Here is a 16,423-nt window from a genome sequence, read left to right as displayed (position 1 = left end):
ACATTTGCACATTTCTTTAAAGCAACTTAATCAGCAACAACACGTCAAGAAAGATTCAGCCTAAATGCTCAAAATATTTTAGTAAAATATGAGATTGTATTCTGAACAAGCCGCCATGACAGTCTGGCTTTGAATTTCCGGAGAAACCAGACCCACGTGACCCGTTCGTCCAATCAGCTGCCGTCGGCGGTCGGCATGGCTTCGGTGTGTTCCGTGGCACATTTTTTGACCAACTCGGTGAAGCAGTCCTTTTCTGCAAATGGTCAGCCTTCTGGTTGGTGTGTCAGGGCCAGCAGAGAAAGCACAGGACACTGCACTAACGCAAAGACAGTTTTGCTTGGAATGAGAAAAAATGTTGACGGAATTACCCCCATCTAAAAACATTTTTTTTTTTTACATCCATAGGTAGACAGTAGACACAGTTAAGGCTATGTTTTTATCTTACAACAGTAAATGTGGTGATAAACTAAAACATACATGCTTTTCTATCTGTCAGCTTTTCTCTCTTTTCTTCTTTTTAATTATATTTCTCTTGTCACACTCTTTATGCAAAGTAAACCACACACACAACACACAAACACACACACACACACACACACACACACACACACACACACACACACACACACACAACACACACACACACACACACACACACACCCACAAGCCAGTGTTGATGATCTGGGCCAGCCTCCTTGGTCAGAGTCTTTGATCTTTTTTCTCTGTATACACAGGGGTCTTTCCTTTCACTCCTGGTAAAGTTCACACACTCGCCCATAGAGACACACACATACCACTTTGTGGTCTGTCCCTAAAAAAGCACAACAGGGGAGCCCACGTCTGCTTAGAAATACCACACATGCACAGTTCTGACCTTTACTGCTTTGACACATCAGCCTCTGCCCTCTTTATATCTCACACATATAGATGCAATGAACAAACAAGTCCAAGAGGCAAACATACACATGGTCAATGATTGTTCATCATTTCGTGAATCCCACTGTATGTGCTGTGTACTGTACTACACTGTGGTGTAAGCATTTGTATCTGTGTACCAGTAAACCTTACCTGGGAGTCCTATTGAAGTTAAATATGTATTTGTCAGTACAATTCACGTGTGTGTGTGTGTGTGTGTGTGTGTGTGTGTGTGTGTGTGTGTGTGTGTGTGTGTGTGTGTGTCTGTGTGTCTGTGTGTATGTGTTGGAGTGAGAGAGGTTTGCCCAAACATCTACCCAGAAACCTGGCCACCTGCAAATACTGTATATTGAAAATGTGACAGGTGTCCATAAATGTTCCTTAATCCTTTTGTACTTTAAAACCTATGAGGCTAGGGTAGAATCGATAGTAGGGTCTTGGATTACAATTTAACATGTTTAAATAAAAAAAATGAATAAACTGTATATCGCAGTTCTAATCATGTAGGGCAGCAGTGTGCATTTTATTCCCCTGTATCAGTGTATATCCCAAATCCCTTCTTTTTAGTATATAGAAAGGAAAGACATTGACATTTGATTAGGAAATGTCCATGTTTTTCCAAGCAGGGTTTTTAAACTTGGGGACGTTAGTGGAGCATGAAGAATCTCTTAAGAAGATATTCTATGGTAGATTCAGAAAGGAGGCTGCCTTGAAAGCTACATAAAACCAATGGAAAACAGTGTAAGACTACATAACACTAGTACTTTCAAAATGTCACACAGTGCACCAGCCATACAATCTAAACAGATTGCAGGAATTCAAATTGGTGAATCTGTCTAAAAGGCTGGAAGGAGTTTCACTACTGTGTTTTCAGTGACACTACAGCTTGTGATAACAGTCTTGGCATTATGATAAACTGTTAGCATGCTCTGTAGCAACGCATTACAGGCTCTTTTTTAAAACTTTGTGTCGCCCTTTGTAGGGTTTATCATTATCAACTAAGGCTCAACATTATGAGTGTTATATTTTTTCAGTGCAATATCTTTGCAATGTGCACTAAAGTCATGGGGGAAAACACATGGGACCATTATATAAAGTTTTATTGCATACACAAGTCCATATTACACATCATACAGTATTAAAAGTATACAGAGGAGATTAAAATATACATAATTCCACATTCGCCTATAGGATAGGATAGGATTGCACCAATGTCGTCTTAATCTAGAATTTTATCTATAACCATTTTTCAGAGGACTGACTAAGGCTTCAATTATACGGTTCTCTGACTTGTCCAGACAACACATAATAATAGAAGACAGGAAATACTTTTGTAGTTTTGTTTTAGTTGTGTAATCTTAAGAGAACAAAAGTGTAATTAACTGGAAAGAGAACGCTAATAACATGTAAATTAGGATTAAAAAAATTAAAGATACTGTTCAGACAGATCGGAACGTCAGAGATAATGCTGGGAGTTAAGAAATATATGGTAAAAAAGAAGCAAAGAATGATCAGGACAGGACAGCAGTAGTCATGCAGAATAAGCGAGTGATGCAAGAAAGATGCAATTTGTGAGAAAGTGTGCAAAAAGGAGGACAGCGAAAAATAAATAGGATTGTTTTTGCTTCACAGATGGAACAAACTACAGATGTGTTGTGTGTGTGTGTGTGTGTGTGTGTGTGTGTGTGTGTGTGTGTGTGTGTGTGTGTGTGTGTGTGTGTGTGTGTGTGTGTGTGTGTGTGTGTGTGTGTGTGTGTGTGTGTGTGTGTGTGTGTGAGAGAATGCGTGGGTGCATGTGTTTTGAGTGTTTACGTGTGTGTTTCTGTGTGAAGGATTGCATTCCAAAATGCTCAATCTTTTTAGCAAAAATGTAAAAAATTTCTTGAGATTTGTTCAGTTTTTGCCTTTCTAGAATATCTTTGAATTATTTTACCATTTAATTAGTTTTTACAGCACAATTTATTCGAATAGACATCATTTGTCAGGACAAGCTGGCTGTTTTTTTTAAATGGTTAATGGATAGCCCATTTTGGAATGAAATCCTCCTTCTGTTCTTCCGTGCCATCTCACTCACCAGCTGTTTCCCTCCTCAGCAACAAAGTACACAGTGAGTGTCACAACGCTACCGACCCCTTTCTGGACTGGTATTTATTTATTTATTTATTTGTTTATTCATTTCTGAATCCTTTCTGTTTATTGACTTTACAACCATTCCCTGCTTTCTTTTGTTTTAAAACCTTCCTTTCCTTTTTCTTCTTGTCTCTTTTGTTCCTAACTTTTTGATGAAGTACCTGGCTTTCTTTAGCTGTAATTTGTGTTGGCTTTTTTTGGGAATACATTTTCTGTTGCCTGCACCTCACAGTACGGTTTGTTGCTTTTTATTGTGGTTGACTATTGGCTCTGAGAGAAAAGGAAGTTAAAGTTGATTACTGACAGAAGTTTTATTGGGTAAGAAAGGTGGTCACTGACAGTTTTGGGGTGTTTCTCTATCAAGTAGACATAAACTCCGTCACTATAACCAACAACAGAATTTTGGGATCATTGTGACTTGGCCATTTATTCATTGATAGGGATTTTGGGGTGCATAAAGCCTGTTCATTAAACTGTATACTTTAGTAAGTAGGTTGATCATAGATTATTCTTACAAAAGCTGACCTTGCCTCAGTGTTATTTTTCCTTGTGTCCTCACCTGGTTTACCAAAGTAGGGCTGTCCTGCCTAGCGCCTTGGCAAGCCGTGTAGACACCCAGAACTTTGATTTGTTGAGCTGCCTTGTTCTATAGGTCAAGCCAAATTACCCTTTAACTAGCTGCAGCCCCCAGTGTGTCTTTATGTCCTTGGCTATTTCATGTACTTATATTTTTGGTGTTGGTTTTCACATCATGCTCAGGTCTTTTGTGTGTGTAATTTCACAGCAGTCTTTAAAACATATCTTTAATTCTGTCCATCTCCTACTCCCTCTCCACCATGCTTCATTTTGCAGTAAGGAGCAGCAGAAGAACAACAACAAGGGGATTAACAAGTCAGTGTGGGAACAACGTACCAAGGAGCTGAGGAGGCAGACTCTGGTGTCCAGTCGCGAGGCCCTCTATAACGAGCTGGATCCTGACGAACGCTGGAAGGCAAGGACAGGGAGGGAGGAGCAAAACAATGTAAAGGAAAAGGCAAACAAAGCCCCCTAGACTTGTGCTATCAGTGTACACAAGTAATGGCGATGATGATGATGATGATGAGGATAATGATGACTTATGTAAACACGTTGCTTACCTGGTGTTTAAATATGTATAGTGTTTATATATGTAGCTATTAAAAAGTCTTGTGAATTACAACTTTATATTGTAACTCCTCCTCTTGTCCCTTCCATATCTTTAATCTCCTCCTCCATGTGGCCTCTCTATCCTCTCCTCTCCTTGCAGGTGAACTTCTCACGTCACATCCGTCCAGACATGAAGACCCACCTGGATCGACCGTTGGTGGTTGACCCCCACGAGAACCGCAATAACAACACCAACAAGACCACTGCAAACAGTTCAGACCTCTGCTTCAGCCAGCAGCATCCTGCTGATGAGCTCCAAAGACAAACACGCCTCCACGAACACGGTGGCCAAGTAGGTGGGGGTGGTGGAGGCGGCTCAGGTCCAGTCAGGGCTCCCTTGGAGAGGGGTGAGTCCACAGAGAGCAGACGGAGTCGTAAAGGCGAGCACCACCACTCCACCTCTCATGTCCGATTGGATGCTACAGTGATTCCTGGGCCAGGCTCGGAGGAGAGGCCTTCCAGGCGCCATCATCACACCCGGAGTGGCAGTCGAGGGGGAGGGCAGTCAGAACACAGGAAGCCGAGGTCACATCGAAAAAGTGCCGACGATGGCGAGGATGGCGGGGGAGGAGCTGGAAAAACAGGGAGACATAAGAACAAAGGGGTTGACAGAGGTGGAGAAGGAGGAGAGCAGGAGGGAGCTGGGGATGCCAATGAGAGGAGGCCAAGAAGAAATCGCCATGGCAACCAAACAGACGGCGAGGGGAAGAAGATGTGTCAGCACAGAAGGAAGTATGTCTTTTGCACGCGGCTGTAGATATGATGCAAACATTGATTGCAACAGTGACATTTATGGACATTATTCATTATATTCACAAATAATTCGCTTTCTAAAGTCGTCTGATTCCAAAAACGTTATGCTTATTATTTCTTCTACTGTACTCATATTTTTGTCTGTGCTCCTATAACACCTTTCTTTGGATATCATCTCCGCCTTTCACTTCTTTTCTCTCCTCACTCCGTCTGAGCTTTTTTTCTATCGCCAATTGTTTCTTCTTACTCCCTCTTTCTAGGGATTGCAGTGTCCCTAACCTCTCTACCACACGGCCCATTCAAAAGATCCTCTCCAGGCAGGACAGCCAGTACAGTGAGGATATGGACAACCTCATGAATACCAAACTGGTATCTGGCTCTACTCCACCCAGCGAGGTTCATCCTTATTCAGTTGCCAACCACACTGTAGCCCCTGGCTTTGGATCTGCCCTCCATCTTGCCAACAGTGGCACTCATGGGAGTTTAGTCACGTTAGATAGCTATGGGAGCATCGCCCATCACCGTACCAACAGTGTCATTAGGCTGCCCCACCCTGACTACACAGCTGTAGACATGCCCATTTTTCCATCCACCAATGCCATACTGCAGGGTAAGGGCAGATTAAATTTGTGTTGTGTTTCTTCTATTGTTTTTACTTTAACTGTTTTATTACATAACAAACAAACTTTCATTTTCACCCTTGATCCAGTCAATAAAAATGCCAACACAGAGCCTCTGCCAGCCAAGGAGGATAAGGACGATGATGATGATGATGAGAAGAGAAGGGAAGGAGGACCCAGGCCCATGCCTCCCTACAGCTCCATGTTTATTCTGTCCACCACCAACCCGTAAGTGGGATGGTTACTAACGCATGCACCCTCACTCACCTCCACTCTATGAATCCATTTAGGCTGACACACAGGAATGCATTCTTGAGGTATTCACCCAGAATTTATTTTTTTTTGTGGATGGAAAATGGATGGAACTCTTGTGCACACACACTAACACATACATACATATGCAGAGCAAATACATAATATTTACAAAGTACATCTAATGGTGTGCATAGCACTAATGCAAGAGAAAACAAAAAGTCTTTGTCTGCTCCTAGGTTTCGGCGGGCGTGTCACTACATCTGCACCCTGAGTTATTTTGAGATGACTATCCTGCTGGTCATTGCCATGAGCAGTATGGCCCTGGCTGCTGAAGACCCTGTCTGGCCCGAATCCCCTCGCAACAATGTAAGAAAGTCAACGTACATTTATGTACTAACGCTTTTGTTGCATGAAATATTATAAGAATACAATACATATTGCTTTTGTTTTTACTTAATGTGCTGGTTATTTTTTTCTTTGTAGTGTCATGCCAGCCTTCTACATCTGTGGAGCTGCATCAGTTAATAAATTAATAAATTATATAAAGCTTCACACAAAATTTAAAAATTAAATAAATCAAAAACTTAAATCTCCTACCATTATGTTGGTTATCAGTAGAAAATGAAAAGGAATAGATTGGTTTTCCCAGATTTTAAAGTATTACAAACCTACCCAGAGGAAAACAGCATACAGTAGGCTACAGCATGTTTATACAAGTATAATAAACAGTTACAATATAATTTGAAAAGGACTGCTTCTGCCACATGTGCTCAATATGATGTACTGTAAGACATAATCTCATTTCAATTTTGATTTGTAAAATTAGCATCTTAAAATGTACCAATAAAACAATATCAGATAATACAATCTATGTATCATACTATTTTATCAGTTATGTGTTAAGATAACATTTATAAAAATATATCGCACTCCAGTGTAAAATTATTGGTTTGAAATCTTAATTTGAAATTCATCATACTGTACATATCCACTCTGACACTCTTTTCCACTAAATGGATGCAGCAGCAAATCACATCCTCTTTTTCTTTCTGCAGGTCCTACGCTATTTTGACTATGTCTTCACAGGAGTATTCACATTTGAGATGCTGATAAAGGTAAGGCAATGTCTGGAATCAACGATCAACAACTTCCTCCTGACGTATTGAGCTTATTAATTAGGATAAGACACTTTCCAATGCACACCAAAGCCAAATTGCACATCCATACCCAAGGGTTCACATATCATAATCAGGTTCTTTTTTTCTCCCCTTTAGATGGTGGATCTGGGCCTGGTCTTGCACCAGGGCTCTTATTTCCGGGACCTGTGGAACATCCTTGACTTTATAGTGGTTAGTGGTGCTCTGGTGGCCTTCGCCTTCACGTAAGTTTCTCTCCTGCCTCCCGCTATCCTCCCCTAGCCCTCCTTGCTCCCCCTCTCCTGCCTATCTACTGCCTCACTGGCACCTTGGAGTACAGCCTCCCCTGTTCTTCTTTATTCATCCATGGCTCAATTTGGGCTCTCTCTTTCCGTCTCTGACTTCTGTTCTTTCGTTCATACTCTCTCAAATATTCACTCTCTCTCTCTCAGCATTTCTATATTCTCTTGTCTACTGTCCTCTCTTTCATGAAACTTTCTTTATACCTATGCTTACAAATAGCCACTCTTTTAAAGTTGGCCATTTCTTCTGCCTTCTGTCTTTCTCATTCAACTTTGCTCTTATAGTCCTGCCATTTCTAAGCCCCTCCACCGACCCCCTACGTCCCAACATGTTAAAAAAAGCAGCATCCCCTTCCTATCCCCCTCTTCTCCCCCCTGTGAGAGGTGAGGACCACCCTTTGCACCTGTAACCCTTTAGTGCCCAGGGCGTTCTAGAGTTAAAGGCCTCATGCACAGCCTGGCCAGGTCATGCTTGGCTGGCTCTCAAAAATCTCCTCACCAATCTCCATGGAAATGCAGGTACTTGAAACCCTACTTAATCTGCATGACTGGATAACATACAGTTACATTTGCGTAACTGAGTAAATTTAGGGCCTAGTTTATCAGCACTGTGCTGGGTACAAAGCATGAATTGTGATTTTATTTTTTTATTTTATTTTTAGGATTTGCTGCCATGCTTTTGTATTTATAGGGAGAATATTTTCGAGGCTGCAGTCAATGTGAAATGTAATGTGATATTGCTGCAGTTTGAAGACCTTATAAGATTACAATGGTAATGCAGTAACCTCCGCCACGAATACTCACAGGTCATCTGCAGAAATATAAGGTTATTTTTGATCCCTGTTTTTTAAGAAAAAACAATGTCTGTGCATTCATGCACCACAAATGTTCAGTTTTTGTGGTCTTGTGTGTGGGTTACACCTGAGTGGGGAACAGGTGGGGGAGTTATGATAGTAGATGTGGTAGACACAAGAAGCATCATCACAAGGAGACCAAGATACTCTGGCCTGTTGATATTGCTTTTTCTATTTGAAAGGAGAAAAATATTTACTAGCTGTGTTGATCATGCCACGTTCACTGTGCAAGTAAGTGACCATTTGCAATTCCCTCAAATGTATACATTATTGATGCAGGGCTGAAAACAGTAAAAAAAAAAAATTAATGGCTTCATCATGGCTGTAAGTCCAGTCTTTCTGGGAACGTTAGATCTGCATGCTTGCTCCTTTCCCATTCATATTGTGTGGCATCTTATGTTGAGTAGCTAAAGTTGATGGGCTTGGATGGGAGGGGGGGAATTGCTCCATCCATTTCATTTCCCAGCAACTATATAATACATTGAGTTACCTGTTTATGCTATTACTTGTACACCTGTACGATCAAATGCATTTCAATACAATTCAATAAATCTTGTTTCTAAAGGCAGTGTCAACAAATAGGCTTCACACAAAGAGCATTTTTGCTGGACTGTTGTATTGGACTCTATTAGATTTGTACAGGTGAAACTTGCTAAAGGACAACTGCAGTCTTGATTAATAGAAGATAGTAAACAGCAATCCAATCATTTGGGTAATAAATTACTACAGATTTCCTTAATTTGAGATAGTTGAGGCCATGTGACTATTTTTTTTATTCCAACTATATTGTCAACTTTCATTGGAAGTAAATAAAAAAAAAAGTAGACTAACTTCCATAGACTCAGTCAATGAGGATGGTGTGCATCCATACAGACACAAGGTCTCCATATCCATGTACTGTAGATCAAAATGGAAATGGCTAAGTGACAAATAATTGAATGCATGCTGCCTAATGTATTTGATAAACTATTCTTGGTTCCGCCCCAACTCCTGATGTCTTTAAGACATTGGCTGCTAGCATGTTTACCATGTGTAAACCAAATTTAACCCCTCTCACAATTTGCATTTCCCTAGCTTGACATCCTCTTACATTGTCTCTTTTAGTGCTCCTAATTTTTTTCATTGGCCTGGAGTTTGGTCCTGGTAACTCAGCTTTAAATTCACCTTGAATCTGTGGATGCTGGACTGCAGTAAAGCTTTAAGTTATTCATTATAACCAAAGCTGGTCGTCCCTTCTTATACTTATCTCCCCTTCTTCTTTTGCTCTTTGTCCATCCCTTTACCTCTTTCACTGTTCATAGCAACATTTGACATGTCTTCTACTCCTTCCTCCTCATCCTGCTGGCCTCAAACATGTTTACACAATTTAGGTCTTTAAGGTCAACAAGGAATATGCGTAAGAAAAGATCCCACAAAAATTTGGGAAAATTTATCTTTTGACCTCATTCTAACCATGCTAATTACAGAGTTACTACGATTCTTTAAATTGACCGTTATCTCTGCCCACTAGGTATTTAGGGAAACAAGCAATGGTGCTACTACACTGTAGTTTGTGGCAAGCAGTATCCATTAACTTGAAAGAAAAATTCACCATTACATAATTATAAATGTATACTTATTATTTGGTGAATCACTGCATTCACTGTATTTGTTAAGGAAGTCTTCAAAAGTACTGTTTTCTGGTTGGATTTCTTCTTATTTATACCATTTCCTCTGGCTGCATTGCACATTGATGAATTAAAATCATTGTCAATAGATGAACAAGTATCTATGCCACTTCTCTGGGCGAGTTGTCCATTGATGATTTTGTAGCATCAATGAAAAATGTTACTTTTCTTACTCTAAGGGACCAATTCTGTGTCCTGTTTAAACGTGGTCTGACGTTATCTTGGAATACAGCTTATCTGTTGGAATGTGAAGTACACACTTGGAATCAAGATTTGAATGTGTCTTTATCTGAGGCTAAATGTTAGCAATAAACAGTAGCATGCACTTGAGGAGGACAAAACATTATTTAGAAAATACAAAGGAAATGTCAACAATTGTCAACGACTACTACTCATTTGTCAATAGTACAATGGTGGGGATTGTTGGCCAGCATGGATATGAGACATTGCTTGTCCTTTAAGAAACACATGAACTTGGCAGGTGCTCCAGGGTACTAGTGATGGGGCTCCATCTATGAGACTGGCTTTTGCTCCAGTCTTTCTCTCTGACTCTTGTGTGTATTCACTAAATCTCTTCTCACTAATTTCTACTTGTGCATATGGTACTCATAAACCTGTATGTGTTTCTGTTTTTGTGTATATATCTGTGTGCTTTTGTCTTTAACTCTGTGTCATCTAACCTCTTTCTGTTACATATTTATATGTGGGTCTGTATTTCTTCTCTGTGACTAAGTCTTGACTTCATATAGAAATGTTAACTGTGTGCTAATAAATAGATGGCTGGTGCATACTGTATGTTAACATAAAGACAAACTCACAACACAATCAATTAAGCCAGTTGAACCAATAAGGTCTGATTTAACTATGATAGGGGTTAACGACACTAATGGCTGATGGAGAGATCTGAACCAGTCAGACTCATACACATCCAGATAGTGCCTTAATTCAATTGGTGGAAATCAAACAGCACTCCAGAAAGGCTCAGCAGTCTCACTGGAGATGTTTATCGCTCCTTTAATCCAATTAGTCTGGTCTGAGGGCTGCTGGTGTCTTGGACCGCTTGTTCTGCTGTCCTGCACATTTCTGCAGCCAGACTGAGCTTTATGCTCAAACCGGCTCCCAAAGCAGAGACACTTGCCTGATAACTGACCTAGTTTGGTCAGCTTATAGGGATACCTTGACATTTTGAGGTACTTTTTCACCAGGCATAGTGAATTAATCTCTGATGTAGCATAACTCATGAGGTTTCATCTATGGTTTTGAAAGGAAGTGCTAATTTACAGATTTTAGTTGGGAGTTTGTCGTTAACACGATTCAAATAAACAAGATTTGGAAGATTTAGGTGGAATTAGAATAATAAAAATTAATCCAATGGTATTTTCCAGCTGAATAATAATAATAGTAATTGCCACTCACAGAAGGAGCATCTGGCCAGTAAACCCATCGCTAATAAAATCCGAGATGAAGGCAGTAGTTTGGTGCTGTGTTCTAGTCACACTTTTTGATAAAAAGCAGGCATTGTGTTCTCTTTTTCTCTCTTCTCTCTTTCTCTCTTTCTGTCTCTCATATGGATGTTTTCCCCTTGAAATCCCTCCTTTTTCTGTTTCCCATTCTGTTTCTTTCTCCCACCCTTTGTCTTTTTGTCTCCCTCTCTCTTTGTGTCACTGTCTCTCACCCATCATCTTTCCGTTTGGACCAGCAGCAGCGGCGGCGGGTAAAGTTCTCTGTCTTTTTCCTCCTCATTTTCTCCTTCTGCACTCTCAGTGCCTGTTCTTCTGATCACAAATCTCTATCCTTTTCATCCATCACAGTTGACTTCTGTACTTGTCTGGATTTCCCTTTTTTCCATTGTTCACCATGGAACAACTCTGACCAAACGAAATCTCAAGTTAACTTGCATCAGGTTCTCAAACTGAATTACACAGATACCATTTAAAAAAATACCATTAGTACAATAAAAGCACAAGGAAACTTCTGGGAAATTTTAACCAAAGACAGGGGAAATGTGACCAAGCAAATGCACACTGACAGTGTGAGAACGTGCCCCAAAAAAATCAATTTAAAACCTAAATCCAATGCAGAACCTAGGAGTGGTTTATATACTGTACATGCACACACACACATGCACACACAAACACACATACACACACACACACACACACACACACACACATACATAAGCATTTACAACACACACTCATACACAACACACAGCATCTACAGTCACACAACCACCAGCAGTCTACCATCTGGTATAACATCTGGAAGACACAAGCAGCTGTACACACAGCTGCCTTTTCTCCTAAGGACCACTGTCAGTGACCTTTGACCTTAATCTCTTTACCCTGATCTTGACAGACCGGATTTGTGAAAAATAGGGGCAGGGAGTTAAAGTACCATGAATGTTTCCATTATGCTAGTTAGCCAGTTATCTAAGTAAACAGGTTGTGTTTTTTTCTGCTTACAAAGTAGCTCTTTTTTTTAGCATCAGATAACTCCTGTATTGTATATTATACATAGTCAGGTGTACTGGCAGGCTTACTTAAAGTACTTACATTTGTGTGTAGCTTTCTGAAGAGTGTTTCATGCAACTGAAACAAAAGTTCTTTTTCCTAACAAGTGTACCTAGAAAGCCCAAGGTGCTTAAGTGAAAGAGGTTTGGCTCAGCATTTCAAGAAATCATCAAGAAATGCTCGCAAAAATATCTTTGTCTTTGCCATAATGGCCCACAAGACAAGATTCCATGCTGTTTGAACAATGCTGTGAAACCTGCTTATCCTAATTGTAGTTTGGAGTTGATAGAAATTAACTGGTTGAGTCATCAAAAGAGAGAGTTTGGCTGTTTCCATCATTTTTATCACATTGCAACACAACCAAATTGTGACAAATGTTCAAAGTTTAAAGAGTTGGTTTTACCTTGTTTAACTACACAATGGGGAGCATTTGTAAGCTGTCATTAAGTTGACAGGAGGGCATTTCACTGTAAGTTACCACTCTAACAAGGCTTCCGTTAGTCAGCTGCTAACATGGCTCTCAAACTCTCTCTGTAAATGTCTCTGTGTAGAAAATACTGTAGTTCTCCATCACTCAAGCTGCTGCTTAAAAAGAAAAAAAAAATTGCATCATGGAATGCAAGGTTTCAATGCAGCATGAATATATTTCACCATTAGCTGGGCATGTGCAAGGCCAGGCTTTAGCCGTCTTTGTAAAGCATTGAAATACATTGCAAAGTGTTAAACAAGTGTAGCTACTAGTTAGCATTTAGACAGTAATGACACCAGTTGTTCCCATAGCATGATGTATTGTAGTTGTAAAATACCACCTAACTCTAGCATGTAGCTACATTGCTAACCTCACACTTAGAAATAAGCGTAACATGATAGCAACGCTGCATGTGTTGCTATGCATTTAACCCAGACGCAGTTACTCATTTTGAGTTAACTCGGACAGAAATACCATCAAGAAATGGCTGCACACTGCCATTTGGGAATCAAGAGGACTAAACCTGTCATACCCACCTGAACCTGCTGACTCTTTTTATTTGTGTGTGTGCCTGTGCGTGCCTGGGTGCTTTGGTGTGTGTTTGTGTGCTTTGGTGTGCGTGTGTACCCATACAGGGGGAGCAGTAAAGGAAAAGACATCAGCACTATCAAGTCTCTTAGGGTACTGAGAGTCTTACGACCTCTGAAGACTATTAAACGTCTTCCCAAACTCAAGGTATGTTTACATAGAAAATGTTTGACCTTGGATTAGAGTTACCATTACTTTTCTAATGGGGGACATCATTTGACATTCATTATTATTCATCATTATTGTTCATCATCATAACGATTCACACAGAAAATAACATAAATAGATGTTGAATCTTAGATGTTTTTGTTTTTTTATTTACTACCAGACAGCAGCACAAACTGGGCCATAATGTACCATATTTTGCCCCTTAACCTTTTATTGCCATCTGATGCCTCAATTTAAGACTAAAACACGCAAATAATTACGATCCAGTGTGTTTCTTTCATACAATAACCAATATCTATCTGTTGTTCTCTTTCTTCAACCTCAGGCTGTGTTTGACTGTGTGGTGAACTCTCTGAAGAATGTGCTCAACATCCTGATTGTCTACTTACTCTTCATGTTCATCTTTGCTGTGGTGGCTGTGCAGCTTTTCAAGGGACGCTTCTTTTACTGCACTGATGAATCCAAAGAGTTTGAGCGCGACTGCAGGTCAGGAAAGACCCAACTGTATTTACCCTGAGCGGGGAAAATGTTCTGATCACTTTCCAAATATTTAGTTGAGGCCCTTAGTGCATAATGCTTGCCTCAAGTGGTTTTAAAACACTTCTAGTGTCTCTTTCTGTTCCAATACTACAGTATCTACTTTGTAACAGAAAAATATATAAATTAGGAAGTTCACTCTCCCCTTTATGCAATGTGCTGACGATGTGATATGTGTATTTCAGGGGCGAATACCTGGTGTATGAACGTGATAACGAAGTGAAGGCGCAGAAGCGGGAGTGGAAGAAGTACGATTTCCACTACGACAACGTGGCTTGGGCCCTACTCACCCTCTTCACTGTGTCTACCGGAGAGGGGTGGCCGCAGTGAGTATACTTGAACATGCGCAGTCACATGCAGCACACATGCTTTCTGACAGCCTTTAACCCTCCTCCATTCCCTGCTCTTCCTCTGCAGGGTGCTGAAGCATTCAGTGGATGCGACTTATGAGAACCAGGGCCCGAGCCCGGGGTACCGGATGGAAATGTCCATCTTTTACGTGGTGTACTTCGTGGTCTTCCCCTTCTTCTTCGTCAACATCTTCGTGGCTCTCATCATCATCACCTTCCAAGAGCAAGGAGACAAGATGATGGAGGACTATAGTTTAGAAAAGAACGAGGTGAGGAGAAAGTGTGAAGGAAGATAGAGATAAAAGGGTATTGGGAGGGGGTCATGAAGGGGGGGAGAGGGAAAGAAGAACATGGAGGGAAAGAAGAAAGACAGGAAACAAAGGGGGTGAAAACCGAACTTTGTTGTTGTTTCTTTGCTTTGCAGAGAGCCTGTATAGACTTTGCCATCAACGCCAGACCTCTGACACGCCACATGCCTAAGAACAAGCTAAGCTTTCAATACCGAATGTGGGAGTTTGTGGTGTCGCCGCCATTTGAGTATACTATCATGGCAATGATCGCGCTCAATACAATCGTACTGATGATGAAGGTAAACGTCTGCATGCAACAAACAGAAAAACAGTAATACGCACATTAACCTAAACACGCCAACAAAATAACATTGCCTACTATTGAGTTTCTGAAGTTAACGTCTCTCTCTCTTGATGTACCTTTATCTCTTGCTGTCTCCACCTCAGTTACAAAAGATAAACACTAGGCTGGACTTACTCAGATGTTGCTGTGTACACTATTTCCTGTGATAAAAAGCCTTTTAATGAATATGTCTGACTCTCCATTGGGTGAGCTGAACTGTGTGTCCGTTTATATGTCTTTATACTCGCCCTCCTTTCTGTCCCTGGCGATGTGTTTGTGTTTGTGTGTGTGTGTTTTGTGTGTGTGTATGACAATCCATCCTCGTGTATTTGTACGCTGGTTTGTTGGTATGAATGTGTGTGCTGTCTGTGTGTGTTTATAGTATGACGGAGCTTCTGATACCTATGAAGCCGTGTTAGTCAACCTGAACATAGTGTTTACCTCCCTCTTCTCCATGGAGTGTGTACTCAAGATCATCGCCTTTGGAGTACTGGTGAGTGTATATGCGTGCGTGTGCATGTGTGTGTTGAGGATATATTGCTTTACTGTTTCTTGTAGAAAGGGCTGAAAATCTGTCACTATGTCCATATTATTTTATTTAGGAAAAAATTAGTGGTTGGCCAATGACAACTGATGACAGAAACCCCTAAAATTCACTTTACCCTGATTAAATTTCACTCTTGACTTATAGCTCAGGAAAACTCTTCTATGTTGTGTTTTGGGGTAATAAAGCTAATCAAAGCAATTTATGGTGAGAACAGTACCAGTCAATATGCCTGCAAGCCTGATAACCAAAACAATGGGCTAAAAGATGTAGAAAACATTGGGTTTAGCAAATGAAATGACACGGTTTCATGTTGTGGAGGCTGCCCCGTTTATTTTTTAGTTACATTAGGACACACTGTCTGCCGTTCATTACTGTTTACGTGTTTAAGGAGAAACTGTGGGGAAATAATGAGCTATTACATAAAGCAAAGATGCAAAAAGATAGGAAACTGCCAGAAGTCAGCGGTAAAGTGTGCAGTCATTGGAGCTGCAGAGGAAAGGGAGGGAGGGAGGTGGATGCGGAAAAAATGGATAGAAGAGATAGTTTAGGAATGAATGTTGGGAGGACATAGAGGACAGAGGGGGAACTGTTAGACAGTAATTAGAAGAGTAAGAGTGGGAAGTAAAAAAAAAAGAAGCAAAGATTACATAGAGGGTGGAAATTAAGCAGGATAGGATTTGAATCTGGAAAAGTGTACTTAAACACACAGAGCATGTACAATCATACACAAATAACACAGGGCCTCAGAGAGGGGTGTGTGTGTGTGTGTGTGTGTGTGTGTGTGTGTGTGTGTGTGTGTGT

At 40.6% G+C, this 16,423-nt stretch overlaps 1 protein-coding gene across 25 annotated transcripts in view; it reads left to right on the top strand.

Moving 5' to 3' along the window:
* The window catches only part of cacna1aa (calcium channel, voltage-dependent, P/Q type, alpha 1A subunit, a), a 98,412-nt gene that overhangs the window by 52,143 nt on the left and 29,846 nt on the right, over window positions 1-16,423 (top strand). For 16 of the 25 annotated variants that reach the window (XM_032538056.1, XM_032538048.1, XM_032538045.1 and 13 more), the window contains exons 20-34: window positions 3,009-3,059; window positions 3,898-4,066; window positions 4,331-4,962; window positions 5,244-5,593; window positions 5,693-5,831; window positions 6,095-6,224; window positions 6,914-6,973; window positions 7,133-7,239; window positions 11,520-11,531; window positions 13,435-13,534; window positions 13,881-14,041; window positions 14,278-14,418; window positions 14,510-14,711; window positions 14,867-15,031; window positions 15,458-15,568. In XM_032538056.1, coding sequence (XP_032393947.1) covers window positions 3,009-3,059; window positions 3,898-4,066; window positions 4,331-4,962; window positions 5,244-5,593; window positions 5,693-5,831; window positions 6,095-6,224; window positions 6,914-6,973; window positions 7,133-7,239; window positions 11,520-11,531; window positions 13,435-13,534; window positions 13,881-14,041; window positions 14,278-14,418; window positions 14,510-14,711; window positions 14,867-15,031; window positions 15,458-15,568 — 2,530 coding nt within the window. The remainder of the gene's footprint in view (window positions 1-3,008; window positions 3,060-3,897; window positions 4,067-4,330; window positions 4,963-5,243; window positions 5,594-5,692; window positions 5,832-6,094; window positions 6,225-6,913; window positions 6,974-7,132; window positions 7,240-11,519; window positions 11,532-13,434; window positions 13,535-13,880; window positions 14,042-14,277; window positions 14,419-14,509; window positions 14,712-14,866; window positions 15,032-15,457; window positions 15,569-16,423) is intronic. The other 9 variants (XM_032538059.1, XM_032538047.1, XM_032538043.1 and 6 more) reach the window with 5 other exon arrangements.

This window comes from Etheostoma spectabile, chromosome 15, assembly GCF_008692095.1.
Source record: "Etheostoma spectabile isolate EspeVRDwgs_2016 chromosome 15, UIUC_Espe_1.0, whole genome shotgun sequence".
Lineage (NCBI taxonomy): Eukaryota > Metazoa > Chordata > Actinopteri > Perciformes > Percidae > Etheostoma > Etheostoma spectabile.
This window is presented reverse-complemented; position numbering and strand designations above follow the sequence as displayed.